Source organism: Tenebrio molitor, chromosome 2 (assembly GCF_963966145.1).
Source record: "Tenebrio molitor chromosome 2, icTenMoli1.1, whole genome shotgun sequence".
Lineage (NCBI taxonomy): Eukaryota > Metazoa > Arthropoda > Insecta > Coleoptera > Tenebrionidae > Tenebrio > Tenebrio molitor.
Genome location: NC_091047.1, coordinates 13,276,448 through 13,290,733, shown reverse-complemented (window position 1 = coordinate 13,290,733; position 14,286 = coordinate 13,276,448). Strand labels below are relative to the sequence as shown.

At 35.2% G+C, this 14,286-nt stretch overlaps 1 protein-coding gene across 4 annotated transcripts in view; it reads right to left on the bottom strand.

The window, feature by feature from the left end:
* The window catches only part of Sema1a (semaphorin 1a), a 240,709-nt gene that overhangs the window by 24,466 nt on the left and 201,957 nt on the right, over positions 1–14,286 (bottom strand). For all 4 annotated transcript variants that reach the window (XM_069037258.1, XM_069037254.1, XM_069037257.1 and 1 more), the window contains exon 4: positions 11,656–11,764. In XM_069037258.1, coding sequence (XP_068893359.1) covers positions 11,656–11,764 — 109 coding nt within the window. The remainder of the gene's footprint in view (positions 1–11,655; positions 11,765–14,286) is intronic.

The following is a 14,286-nucleotide window of genomic DNA, read 5'->3' as shown; positions in this document are numbered from 1 at the left end:
AAGACAGATATTGAATCTCAAAATATTGAATAAATAATAGGTCTCATGGTATCATACAACAATGTTTTTCATTTAACTTATTTCTATTGACCTGTTACCAAGAATTTGTTGTAATCGTAGTTGTCTTTTAGTTATAATAAAGAATTATGAATTACATGTTTCTAGAAAAATTGAGCAAGCCAACTAGTTTTGTATCAGTTAAAGTAGATAAATCTGCAAATGCGAGAGGACAATACAAAAACAGAAGGGCATTGACTCGCATGAATTTTTCATAAGACGCTAATGGCTTCATTCAAACATAATGAAACATGATATGAGGTTATTATCTGTAAATATTTTATTAAGGTTAATTCATCCGAGTGTGGTTTAGCGATTCATGCTCAGTAAGGCCGTCCGGGGCAGTAAAGCATTTTTTATTGGTTTGGCACCGTCAGTTCGCCGATCGCAAAACTTTCATAAAAAGTGAAGTATGGCTGTTTGACTGGATAAAAATGTTACCGGACATGAGGGGATTGCGATGGACTTTGAATAATGATCGAAACGAGGTGGTGCGTCAATTGGTGAAAATAACGTTTCAATCATAACAAAAGCTCGGTTCGGCGATAATAAACTGGACGGCTCGATGCAGCGGCTAATTTATAGAGAATAGCGCTAATGGCTACACGGAGCTGATTATTTCGCCCCGACAAGGCCAGAAAGCAATTAGTGTGGAGAAGAGATGCGAGAGATAAGAAGGAGCTGCTCAAATGCAAAAACTGAAGTTATAAGAGAGACGGTAAATCAGGATCGCACAATGCTAGAGATAGGACCAGGGCAAAAACTTAATGGGGGACCCGAGATTGAGAAGAGATGCCTTCAGACGATACTGTCTGTGAAAAGGGGTGGACGCACGTAAAATTCAACCCCCACTGGCCGTTCGGGCAAAAGAATATAGAATCGCGGAGGCGCTATGCCTACATGCTTTGTATTGCACGTGTACGAGACCAGTACTCTACCAGCAATAAATTTCCAGCACAAAATGTAATGAGTTGTAATAAATAATGGCATGCTGACAAGCCGATGTGATGAAAACCTGCCCGCTTTGGAATTATTGGTGGAGGCGCCGGGTCAATGATCCAACAAAATGTGTCATTTTTCCGAATTAAATTGAATTGTCCTCATGAGCACAATACCGCCAGTGCAATTTCCACATATTACCGACAGACACACCAATGGTTGTAAACAAAAAATTCGCGTTCATTTTTTTTTTATACTGATCATTGGTTATATTTATAACAATGGGTGCGAGAAATCGGGAGCGGCGCAGATACGACCACACATCAGGGAGCGTATCGATCTTCCTCTCGCTTTGTAACATTTACAGCGGCTATCCCCCTTTCTTTCAGGGCTGCCCCATTTTTCTCAAACTTCTTTGTCCATTCCTTTTTTAATCAAGGAAACCAGACTTGAGGAGGTCTTAATGATCGTCAACTATTCTTTCATATTGCGACATCCCGCTTCGTCTACAATTTCAAGCTTCTCCGACTGTCGTTTCCGCGAATTTATTCCGGAAGTGTAGATCTGGCGTTTTAAATGTGATGTGACGAGACATGAAGCTTGTTCAATAAAAATTAAATAAAAATGGGGACCGGAGTGGGGCGTCGTTGAGTCTCGAATTGCCCAACCGCAGAGTATTCAATAGAAAAGAGTTTTTTTGCTCCTTTCAACTCCGAAGATTCTAAATAATGGCATCATTTTCTCCTGGAAGCGGTTCTTTTGTGCAAAGCCGCATGAAGACATCTAAAGATATAGACAACCGGTGGCGTGGTCGCCTTCTTTTCATATACTCTGTAATCGTGTTGGTACATTTATTATCTCTCTCGCACCGAGATAGCGCCGACATCATAATTCATCAGGAACATTTCAAGGCTCCAGTCTGTGACGAAACGTAATTAATCAAAGCAGATTAAAAAACTTCCTTTAAGATTGTTTAGGGCGAGAATTACGTTCCTGTGAATTTAATTCAGGTTTTCATATAATTTGTTAGCAGCTCGAGAAGTAAATAAATTATTCTATTAGGCGAGTATCCGAAAAACACTGACGAGGAGATGGGCCGAGAACAGGATAATCTATATCACGACTACGACGACTACGAAACCCCTTCTACGCTTCGAACGTCCGTCAGTTCAACAGTCGTTAAATTGATTTGGCGGTCTGAATAACTCGATCTACCATGGTGGTAGTCCGGCCGCAAATTACAACCCCGAGAACAAATCCGCTATCGTGCTTCTGATGCAGCTTTTACTCCGGACCGCTGCGTTACACTCCACTCGACGGACTTCTTCGCCTAATGAAACGACTACTGATTTCAAAACGGATAAGAGATGCGGGTGGAATCAATACCTAAATGGATGTAAGAAAGTAGAGAAGCAAAAAGGGAATAACAAGCATGGAACACAATCTGATAAGTGTGCCTCTTCAAGGCGCTGATGGGAGCTACCGACACATTTTTAAGATGCTCCTACGATTATCATGTTGCATGTTCGAAAAACCTCGTCACTTTGATGTTATCGATAATGACCTCTTACGAAACGTCACTTGTTTGCAGCTATTAATTAAAACGGGGCCCTAGACCTCGTCTGTCGCACCAATATGACGAATAAATGACCCAGCAAATTATATTCCACGCAAAAAATTTCAAACGTGGAGGGCCGCTTCTTGCAAAAAGCTCAAAGGACCAACCCCTAATTATACGTTAAGTTATGTTTGGTCATTAAAAGCGTTTACACAAGTTTTATTTCATACCAGATGCTGCTAGAGAGTATCCACTAATTGCGAAAATTTTGTTGAGTTATTAAATTTATGCAACGTGCATGTTTTGCCATAAAAAAGACCTGCCTGCTTAGAGATGACTTTCAAGAAACTAGTACGTATTAAGTGATTAATTTCAAAGAGAACTTGTTCCTTAGCTGTTTCCGTTCAACTCACAAAAACCAAAATGAGATCACATTACAACATTTCATAACTACCGACAGCTGTCGATGAGCTGCAGTCAAGAAACACTCAAAGTTTCTTTGTTCAAGCACATGCATCCGTTAAACCGATACTGATGGATTGCAAGCTCAATCGTAATAAATTTAAAAATAATTACAATTTATTTATTCAACAAAAGGTATTAAAATTAAACAAAGGCGATCAAGAATCTGCGTCTACTCCGATTCTCTTATTACATTTCTTTGCATGAAGGAAAATCACAGTTATTTTTGAAGAAATCTCAACTTGAAATGTGACGTGAACTGAATAAATACTACACGAGTTTGACATAGATGTTTGCAGAAGGTATCTTACAAAGTTTTGCACTAAATTCAGAAAGACATTTTTTACAGGCAAAATTGTATGAGCTTAACAGTCAAAATTTAATTTTAAACTACCAATTTTATTTTAAACTTAGCAATCAATAAATAAAAATTTAACAATTATTATTTTTTAACAATTATTGCAATAATTAATAACCACAAATTAAATTTTTCATAAAATTAGATAATACATATAATTATGTATTATGCCAACGTTTTCTCATTTATTTATTAATTTTTATTAAATACACCGCGAACTGCAAGGTCTGTTAACTTATCTACAATGTGAAAAAGAAAACAAATTAGAGCAGGTGTTGCAAATTATCGGTCATGTCGTAGCGAAATTCTATGCAAATAAGCGTTCAGTGCATGGAGGTAGACAATTTGTGATCTTAAACGCTACAGGGTATTTGCAAGGCATTCTACAGTAGAATTCGTTGATCTAAATTTGTGACTGATGTACTCGTAACAAACAACCAATTACATTTACTTGCCTTAATTTGGTATTTAAAAAAAAACACTTCTCAATTCGTATTTACACATGATCTAATTTTTTGAGGTTTTTGGTATTTCATGTCGTAACCTCAATTATATTTTATCTCCATCACAATTTACACACGTAGTTTATTTTTCACTACTATTTTATTTGTTTTTTCTGTGGCCGAACATTGAAATAATGTGTTGGTCTCGACCTACGTGCTGCTTTTCTCATGCCTTGTTGTACGTGGCCTGTAGTGCGGTGAGTGACAGTGGTCATCTATTTTAACTTACTCTACAGGGTAAAATTGAAAACGTGGTTTACAAAGACGCCCTTACGTTAAAGTGCCAGAACGAATCATTTTTTAAATCTTCGTAATTAATTAACTAATAGTAAAGGTAGCCCTGGCACAACTCCGGTAAATTTCTACCTGTTGTATTTGTCTATAAAAATCCACCGCTTGAGACCAATGCATTGAGACATTGAGACAATGCATTGCAACAAAAAATAGATAATTCATGAGCTCAAAAGATTACGAGAATTCCAACATTGTTATTTAAGACACTATAATATTTAGTGTAACGATGCTGAAGTATTTTGATGCCATAAAAAATGTTTTTCGGTTGTGCCTCGGGAGCCCTCATTAGGATCTTTCGTTGCTGCTTCATCGTCCGTAAAATAAACTAAGGTGTTTTCTTAATCCTAGGAATAAACTAGGGGCTCGATCTGACAAATAGATATGTTGCTTTCAAGTACAGTTTTTGTGGCTTTCCTTAACAGTAACAAATCTTACAAAAAATTCTGCTTGAATCTGATTTTTGGTATTCATCAAGCAATTTTAAACATAATTTAAACAGCAACTTTCTGCTATTAATTTCACCGTGAATTCGTCTATTGTGTCCCAAATCACCGTTTTCTTGTCGCAACAATTCTGCTGCATGCACACAAGATCATCTGCCAACATTCAAAAACTCTCGACATAAGATTAAGGTGAAGATATGTATGATATATTCTTATTTATACTTGCATCTCGATTTTAACCAATTAAACAGGGTATTTCATGAGTGATAATCAGCCCGACGAAATTGAAAATCCAACCCACAATTGGCAAAGTTGATGTGGATATTTGTTTTTTGATTTAAAAAACATAAAACATAGTTAGCTGTGCAGTTTTATAAATTTTTACATAAACGTCATGCGCTTGGTTAAATGAAATTGTAAAAAACGAAGTGTTTTTGGGAAAATGTTCATTGTCTGCATAAACACGCAACGTTTTAATCGTCGTATTTTAACTTTTTCGCAAATGTCAGTTGTGACAAATAAAATTATTGGAAGCAAAGCCATCATGGGATTCATAATTTCAGTTTAAAGCAATACAATATTTAAAATAGCCACGTTAACTTTTCAAATGTATTGTGGGTTGCATTTTCAATTCCGCCGGCTCATTATCACTCGTGAAACACCCTGTACAAAAGCCAAACTTCACTGAAGAATAGACTCATCAATAAATATTATATTATATTTTATATTATGTTACTGTTAACCAATGATTATCTAGAATATCTAGAATATGAGTCCATTATAAGTACCTACTTTAAAAAAGAAAACTGAGTTTTCTACTCAATGTAAAAATTATCAACTGTTAACGGCCGAAAGCATTTTTTTTAATGGAAAACATAACTAATAACTAAAATTAAGCACTGTCAAATTCTGTGAAAAGCTGCATGCAACGTCTGTGGTGCACGGCCTTCAAGCTGGAAACGTCAGTCTAGAATTGTTGGCTTTTACGAGGATATTCGCCAACTATGCAACGATGGATTTGCATAGTAATGGTTTAAAATTTAATTCAGGACATTTTCATTTTCAGGGAAAGCTCAACCAGACAGGTTCTCTTTATGCATTTCAGTTTTTAATTTTCTAATTGAACGGTACAGAAAAAACTCAATGTATATAATTCGTTGCATTAGAATAAATCGAAAACGCACGGAGGTATCCCATTAGAAGGTGAAATCTGCATGAAATGAGACTTTTTAATACAATTTCTGAGATAATTTTCATTAATTATAATATTCGTAATTTCCATAAGCCGTCGTATAAAAAGACTCGCGTATAAAAACAAAGATAAGCGTATCAGAACGGTCTTATCTGTCGGGGAAGTTAAACTTTGTTGGAAACTCGTTTCTTGGTAATTTCCCAACATACCAAAACTATATTTTCCCGAGTGTTCAACGGCCTAAGCGAAATTTGCATACAGAATACAGCCGCGGATCGATAGGGAGGTTTCGCTGCCGCTCACTACGTAATGTCTCACTTACTTGTTTATCTACCGTAAAACATAAGTTAAGTAAGCGGGTGATAGTCTAACATAACCTAATGATCACTAATTACGGCGAAACCAGCAGTGATCGTTACCGCGTCGCGAAATTACTTTACCCTTAATCCCAGGCATTTGCCGGAATGGAAGATTATCTATGGAATACAGGCACCAGAGTTGGCACTTCCACGATACAGGGTTTAAGTCAGCCACCCCAAGTTAACCCGAATTTTTAATACCGATTCAACTATTCGAAAGTTTATCTCGGCCACGAGAAGGGTTGTTCAAAGGAAGCAATTCATCACCCTCCACACCAGGCCATCATAAAGACAATCGCTATTTATACTCTGCCCTTTTCTTTCGCATCCGCAAACAAAAAAAAATTAATCGACGTTTTCGACTTGACGTCAAGCTCTAATCTGTTTAGGAAAGATAAGGCAAAGTCGTGTGGAAATAGATAAAGAGTTTGGTTTAACGACCTTGCCTCGATAATCGGACGATATGCTTTTGATAACTGGAGTATACCCTAATGGCGCAAATGTTCAATATACGATGCTAGCGTTGACAACGAGCTGATCGCATTAGCCCACCCTACACACATAAATAACTAAACCCGATTATATTTCGCAAGTAAAATACAATATTTCTCCAGTATCAAATCAATTTGTGCACGGGCGATGGCATTTGGTGGAGGGGAGGAAGGATTCACGTCGTACTAACCATCTGACACTTTCAGGAAAGAATCACATCAGCACTAGAATTTTTTTGTAAGGAAAAAATTTGCACAGTGCTGCTCTCGACGGTTTCAACGATTTTGGAATTGTTGAAATTTTCGCCTCAGTTCGGAAGGGGATACATACGAACCGATTTTCAGTACACTCTGAAGCTTTCGCAGGGCTTTAAAAACAAATTACGAGAAACCGTTATGCAAATGGCATGTCAGTAAAGTGAATTTTATTAGTGCAAAAAAATAAACAAAATGTGTAATCCATTGTAAAAATCCATAATCGCTCAAATTTGAATCGAATGATACAGGTTTTGAGAGCCAGCCATAATGTAGGCGTTAGTATAAGAGATAATAGGAGTTAATTTCCTGAAATGCTTTAAAATACTGAATTTTTCCTACAACGCTTTCAAAAAATTCAATTTCCGACTGCTAAAGAAACACTCTCCCTCCAGTGTGGTATAATGAAGAAAATATGATAAATTCCAGCGTATAGGATTTTCTCTAGTTTTGAATTTAGTCGAGAAATTCAAATTATGTCAAGACTCGACTGTGTTTATACGTGTGTGGTTGCACTAAGTCGGATAATAATGTAGCGTCATGATAGGTGAATATATGCCCATGACGTACGAGATAACTGTTGCAGACTACTCTAATTAAACGACTCGGCAAATTATACGGTCTTGTGTGGTCATATTTTATACAAAATATGGTATTTGTTACAGTTCTTTGTTTATTACCGTGTATAATTACCGGCAAAAATATCATTGTTATACGAGTATAAATGGTACAGTCATCGGATTTCATTATGTCAATTTAATTTTTCGTTCTATGAATAACGAGTACAAGGAATTTTTTTTATTTTTTTTTACGACAAATACGTTAGACATTCAGGATTTACAACGAAATAATACAATAAAATATCAAACAATGTATAAAAACAACAATTTCACTGCTACACTACCTTTATCTACTCTTACAAAATTTTCCCAAATCTACTTATAAGTAAAGTCCATTCAAAAATAAAAAACCACCAACGTCGCATTTTCCTCGATAATTACTATCGGCAATGCTGTCTAGTGTAAAATTTGGTGAGACTTGTAATTTTGAGGTTAAATGTTTATTAAGTGTCTTGTTTTTCTGGGCATGTTTAAGTAAAAATAATAAGAATCAATAAATAAATGAAACGTGCTGCTAATAAAACAATATGAACGAAATTCAAAGCAATTGAATTTTATTTTGAATCAAATAAATGTCATAATTTATAGTTACCAACATAGTATGAAAAAATATCTACCTAGGGTTTTTTACCAACCTAAAGCAACAGGTGGTGGTTTTTTGATTTTTGAATGAACTTTAGATGGTCCAGCTAAAACTACGTGTCATACGACCAATGGTAACATGCGATCGAAAATAAAAAAAAATCGAGAGGGCCGTGATTAATACGCTTTAGTTGGCAACACATAAAAATTTAATTCAAATGTCATCAGATGTCATTACAATAGTAACTGTCATTATTAATTATTATTGACTATTAAAATGTGCTATTCCAATATGTTCACTTTAGAGCAAAAAATTTTCGTTGTGCAGTGTTACTTCACAAATAGAGAAAGACTTGAGAACGGGGTCTATTCGACACCTCGAGTTTTTGAGGAATTTCAACAGAAGTTTCCGGACTTTCAAGGCCTTTACCAACAACTTGCCTTGATTATTTCGTTTTTCCATACCTGTAAAACAACGTGTTCAAAAACAGACCGGGCACAATTTTCGAATTAATGCAAGTAATAATTACTGCAATTTAATTAATGTCCCGACTTTGCAAAGGTCATTTGAAAACATGAAGCGAAGAGTAGCATTATGTTTTAAATCTCATTGTTTCCATTGTTTCCTAGTGCAATGCACTAGGTGAGGAAATTCTTTTACAACCGACAGGTCACACATAATTCACACCTTTACGAAAATCAAGATTTCAACGTTCTCAAAATCCCTAACCTAACTTTTAAGACTGACTTCTGATAATTGAACTCTTAACGAATTGCCAAGTGAAATTTTTGGTCACAGCCAACTCAATTTACTTAGTTTTCATCAGATCTTAAAAAATATGCGTTGATATAATTTTATAGCTTTTAATAATAGTATTCTACAATACAAGTCTTTGGAAGAAGAGCCGCTCAATATTTTGCCGTGGATTGGTCAATGTCTGAAATGTACTAAAACAAAAAGGCTACGGCACTTTATGTGTATTTCTTCCATTAACACAAATGAGCTGTGGAGACATCTGTAATGTTTGGGAAGAGGTTCCACAAGAGGAGATAAATAACCCTAATTAACCATGGGAAGATAAATACAAATAAATATACAGGGTGTCCCCGAAAAAAAAAGACGAGTCCATAACTCCCTTATTTATCAAAGGATTTTAAATATTTATACACCAAATTAAATGGTTGTCAATAGGCTACAAAAAGGCCTAATAAATTTACGTATATCCCCAAGGGTTTCAAGGCCAAGCTGTCAAAATATTCTTTTTCAAATGGGAATACATATTTTTTTTTACTAATTGTAATAGAGATTTTTATTATGAAAAGAATAATGTATCACAAGTATAACTTACATACCAAAAACTAAAAAAAAAATAATTTAAAAACGCTACTATCGTCTACGCTAAAACTACGTTCTGCGCAATCCCACATGTTATTATTTGTCATTTGTTTTTCCAGCTAACTGCATTTGGTTATTACAGTGTAACGCAATGCATTTTGATAGGTTCTCGCTCGGTGCTCGTCATTTGTTTCCAAAATGGATTATTTTTAATTTTTTTTTAACTTTGAGGTTATACTTGTGATACATTGTTGTTTTCAGAATAAAATTCTCTATCGGAATTACTAAAAAAAGGTATGTATTCTCATTTGAAAAAAAATATTTTGACAGTTTAACCTTGAAGTCGTTGGGGCTTTACGTGAATTTGGTAGGCCATTTTGCAGTCTACTCACAACCATTTAATTTGGTGTACAGATCATTAAAATCGTCCCATAAATAAGGGAGCTATGGACTCGTCTTTTTTTTTGGGACACTCTGTATATACTGTACGATTCTCGTTTATTTTTATTTGAGTTTCTTTAACTTTTTTTTTGTAATTTATCTAATACGGAAACAATACGAATTGACAACAGAGGGATTTGGGCCGGATATTGCTAAATTACATACATCTACAATTATTACACTAATGGGATTGGTCTCGGAAATTCGTAGTATAGTCGTTCAGAAGCTTCAAAGTTTTAGGTATATTTTAGGTTTATTTGCTGCAGCGCGCTCTGTAGACATGATAGAATGCAAATCAAAATGTCATTATGATTGCCTACTTCCCTACAGTATATGTGGTCAATGTAGCCGCATGTGTGTTACGTGTGGTTCTTTAGCAAATTACGTTAACTGCGCTACCTGCAATTAACTGGTGCTTGATTAGAGCTAAAAAATCAGCACATGCGCACTGACCTAGCCAGGGGAATGTGGACTATAAAATCCGATATGTTAAAGAACCACACGTGACAACGACCATATGGGGCACCTACACTGTATTGAAGTAGACAATTATAATGACATTATTGATATCGCAACAAAAAAATCGGACAAACTGCTAGGCAGCAAAAATAATTATTCATATAGCATAAAAATTTGAAATTTGAAATCCGGGCAACGCAAAATTGCCGTCATCCTACCTTGATGGTGCTCAACTCTGATTGGTCAAGTTTAGGATGTCTTTTCTCGATTATCGCTTGAGATAGGACTTTTTTTTTAATTCAGATTATCACATTTACCCAAATACTCCCTTTTTTCTTCGGGGAGGCAGTTCTGGGACACTCTGTATACATACTTCATTAAAAAAAAACCTATATTTTATTGACGTATAGAGTGCTAGTATAAAATCAACTGATTCAACCTCATTTTTTAAGTGTTTCTTTTTTAATTCTGTTTTGTTTTCACACTGTGACCAATAAAAACGTGTTAAATACTGTCATTTAAAAAATAAGTAAAAATATTAGGAAAACTGTGCGACAGAATCAGAATGAGATGTTTCTCGATTTATTTTGGTTTACTACGTTTACAGCACGAACGAGTGTAGCGAATGAGTGGCTTTAATAGTTGAGATTATTAATCGCCCATTAACAAAAGAGTTGATTACAAAATTTTTTCGTTGACCGCAAACTTTTTTTTTTTGGTGACAAATTTTGAAATTAAAGTCAAATCAAAACCAATTTCTTCTTTTTCCATAAAGATGAGACCTTATAAATACCTTGATTCTTTTTTTGTCCTCAGGGTAGGCTATTTTTAAAATTTTCAACACTTACTATTTACTTTTCCACAAAGAGTGTCAGAAGACGTCAACTCCATTCACATTCAATTTCACGTAAAAATCACGATTGCTACGGAAACCTAGTTACGTTTGAAAAATATGACATGCGAATTATAACCAAAAATGTCGGTTTTTGAAAAAGTGAATTTGTAATTGTGCAGTTATGGAGCTATAAAATATAGAAAACCCTGCTGCACTACCTGCTGCAGTGTTGGTAAGTGCAAACAATGCATGTTCGAGGTTGTTTATACATCAAAATTTAATCAAAACGTCAAAATCGCAAAAATCGTTGATTAATGAAAAATAGTGTATTAATGAGGTCCATTAATACACTATAATTTAGACAAAGGAATTCATTAATATTGAAATTAACAAGCGGTCAACGGAAAAAAAAATAAAAATTAATCATCCAACAGTCAAACTAATCAAGAATAGAAAATGTGCTCTGCTTACCTCATCCTTTCCTTTCATTACACACATTTTGGCATCATGTTCATTGGAAAACCACGTTAATTTTTGTTGTTGGTTTAAATCCGACAAACTGAGGTTGTAGACCAAATTCCTGTAATAAACAGAAAACAAAATTAACATTTTATCTCATATATGCGACTACATTCTACATGTAATAATCCTAAATTGGATTTGCACATGGATGCTAGATGAATCATATTACATTCACGCAAAATGGGTTGATTTTCGTTGATAATGCACAATAATATTTAATATGCACGTTACACGGTTATTAACAACTCAAACGGTCCTTTAAAATGATTCTGCTCAAACGTCCACATTATTCATTTTAAATTATGACAAAATTCCGCAATCTATTAGCTGCAACAAATATCTGATAAATCTAAAAAATCGTAAATTAATCAGTCAGATTTTATAAGTTAATTTCTTTCATAAAAATAAAGATAAGCCTGACATGATAAAAAAGTTCCATAAAATTTACGAGAACTGTAAAATCGTTTTGTTTCGTATTTCTTTGTCTCTCGTTTTCAAACAGTATTTGCGGGATGTGCACGATGTCATGGTTGAAATTGCAATAAATAAAATAAAGCGTAATTCAGGCATAATTCTTCGACAGATAACGTTGATCAAAGTTCCAAATTGTATACGATACAGACTAAAATTAATGTTCCCTGAAGAGCTTAATCGCACTTGCGCAAGATACCCATTGCAAATGCTGCACGTATACCCGGCAATACAATTTGTCAGAGTGCACCGGATTATTGACTTGTTTATAGTGATTGTTACAGACTGCATCCGGCGATCAATTGTCGCCCGGGAGATAAGTAAAATGATATTGCTCCAATTTCCACAAATAAACTTGGGGCAAATAGCGCTCATATGCCGGGGGGATTGAACCAAATACACAGTTTCACGAAATTAATACCTAAAAGTTGGCCAATGACAAAACAGAGGGAGCGACTGCATTGTTTGTCTGGAGGGAAACGTAATCAAAGGAAAGAGGAAAGAAGATGCCGGCGCGTCTGAAAATATCTCGCAAATAATTAATCGCAAGTGGTATGATGGATGGGGTGTTCGCTGTGAATTATGATCCCCAGAAAGGGTCAATTCCGAGTATTGGTAGGAATTTTTCGATATATTGTGGGGCAATAGATGTACACTATCCTGGACCGCATGCAAAGTCCGCGTCAGCAGCGAGATAAATGGAGCCAGGCCAGATCGATTCGCAGGCCAAAGCTCACTTTATTGATATGAGAAACGGCCACCTTTGAGCCTGACATCGTCAGCTATATTCAAATCCGACACTTTCAAATTCCTAAATTGAAATCCTTCTTATCTTTCTCGGAAGGGGCTACTTTTGTATTTCCCGTCGGGTGCAAACGTTTTCTAATCATACTCACAACATGCGCGGATCGAACATGTGCACCTACATAACATACATTTTCCTGTTAATCTTGATCCTGACATAACCGGTTAAATCTACGTAGCCACAATAAAACGAAAGCCAAATTGTATATTGATTCATACCAGCTTTCAGTGTGATCAGAGAACAAAATAAAAGTAGACTTTATTTGTCCATAACGTTCATCGTGCTTAGCAGAAGAACAAAAATCAAAGCAGATGATGAACTCTGAATTCATGTCTTCCCCAAAATATTTACATTAGGCATTGGTGGAAAAATTCCGTAAGCTGTGAGTACAACAGGTACTTGTGCTTCGACGGACATTGCAAGAAAAAGGTGGAGGCAAAGCCTTTTCAAGTTGAAGCGAAATTTACTTAAATTATTTTCAGACAGAAAATCTATGTTGGTCTGCTTTGAAGAGTGAATGTCAAATTGCATCTAGCTTCTGATCTTGGAATATGAGTTTTATTTCTTCAAATAGTGAAGGGCAATCGACATAGTCATATTATGTAGAAATACACGTCTTTGATGGAGAGATGTTATACTTTGGCAGTTCATGTGAAAAGTGTTGAACAGGAAGTTTAACACATTTATTTCAATTTTTTTTTACAAAATTTCCTCTGAATACGTTGAAGTGCAATTTATGTGAATGTTATACAACGGATTCCATTATTGAACGTCCTTCCAACTTAGAACGGACGTACTAAATTCTTTGGTGTTTCTAAAAATAAAACCTAACATCTACGATTATAACAGGAATGCTATGTTAAATGAAGCCAATCGTGAAATGTAATATTACATCCACGAAACATTTTTCTGAAATTCAATGTGGACAAATGAAGAAACGAAAAGTCCGTCAGATATTAAAGAACGCCTGGGTATTGTTGTTGCCTTCGTATATATGAAAGTATGAGCTAAACAATTTCGTTTAGGAAGAATGTCCATTGAAGATAAATCCCGATAAGGAAATTATTAATGAGGAAAACAGCCGTATTGTTAAGAAAGAAGTAAATGAAAGACCGATAGAAAGAATTCGGAAGATAAAAAAATCTAAAGTAAATTAACTCATAAGAAATGTATTTAAAAAAAACAAAATTATGTATATATTATGTATATGTACTATGGCGGCCAAAAAATTTTGGCCGTCACTTTCTTGACATTCAAGTAAAGTGTAAATAAACCTTTAGGAATCGTAACCCCACTTTCGATTT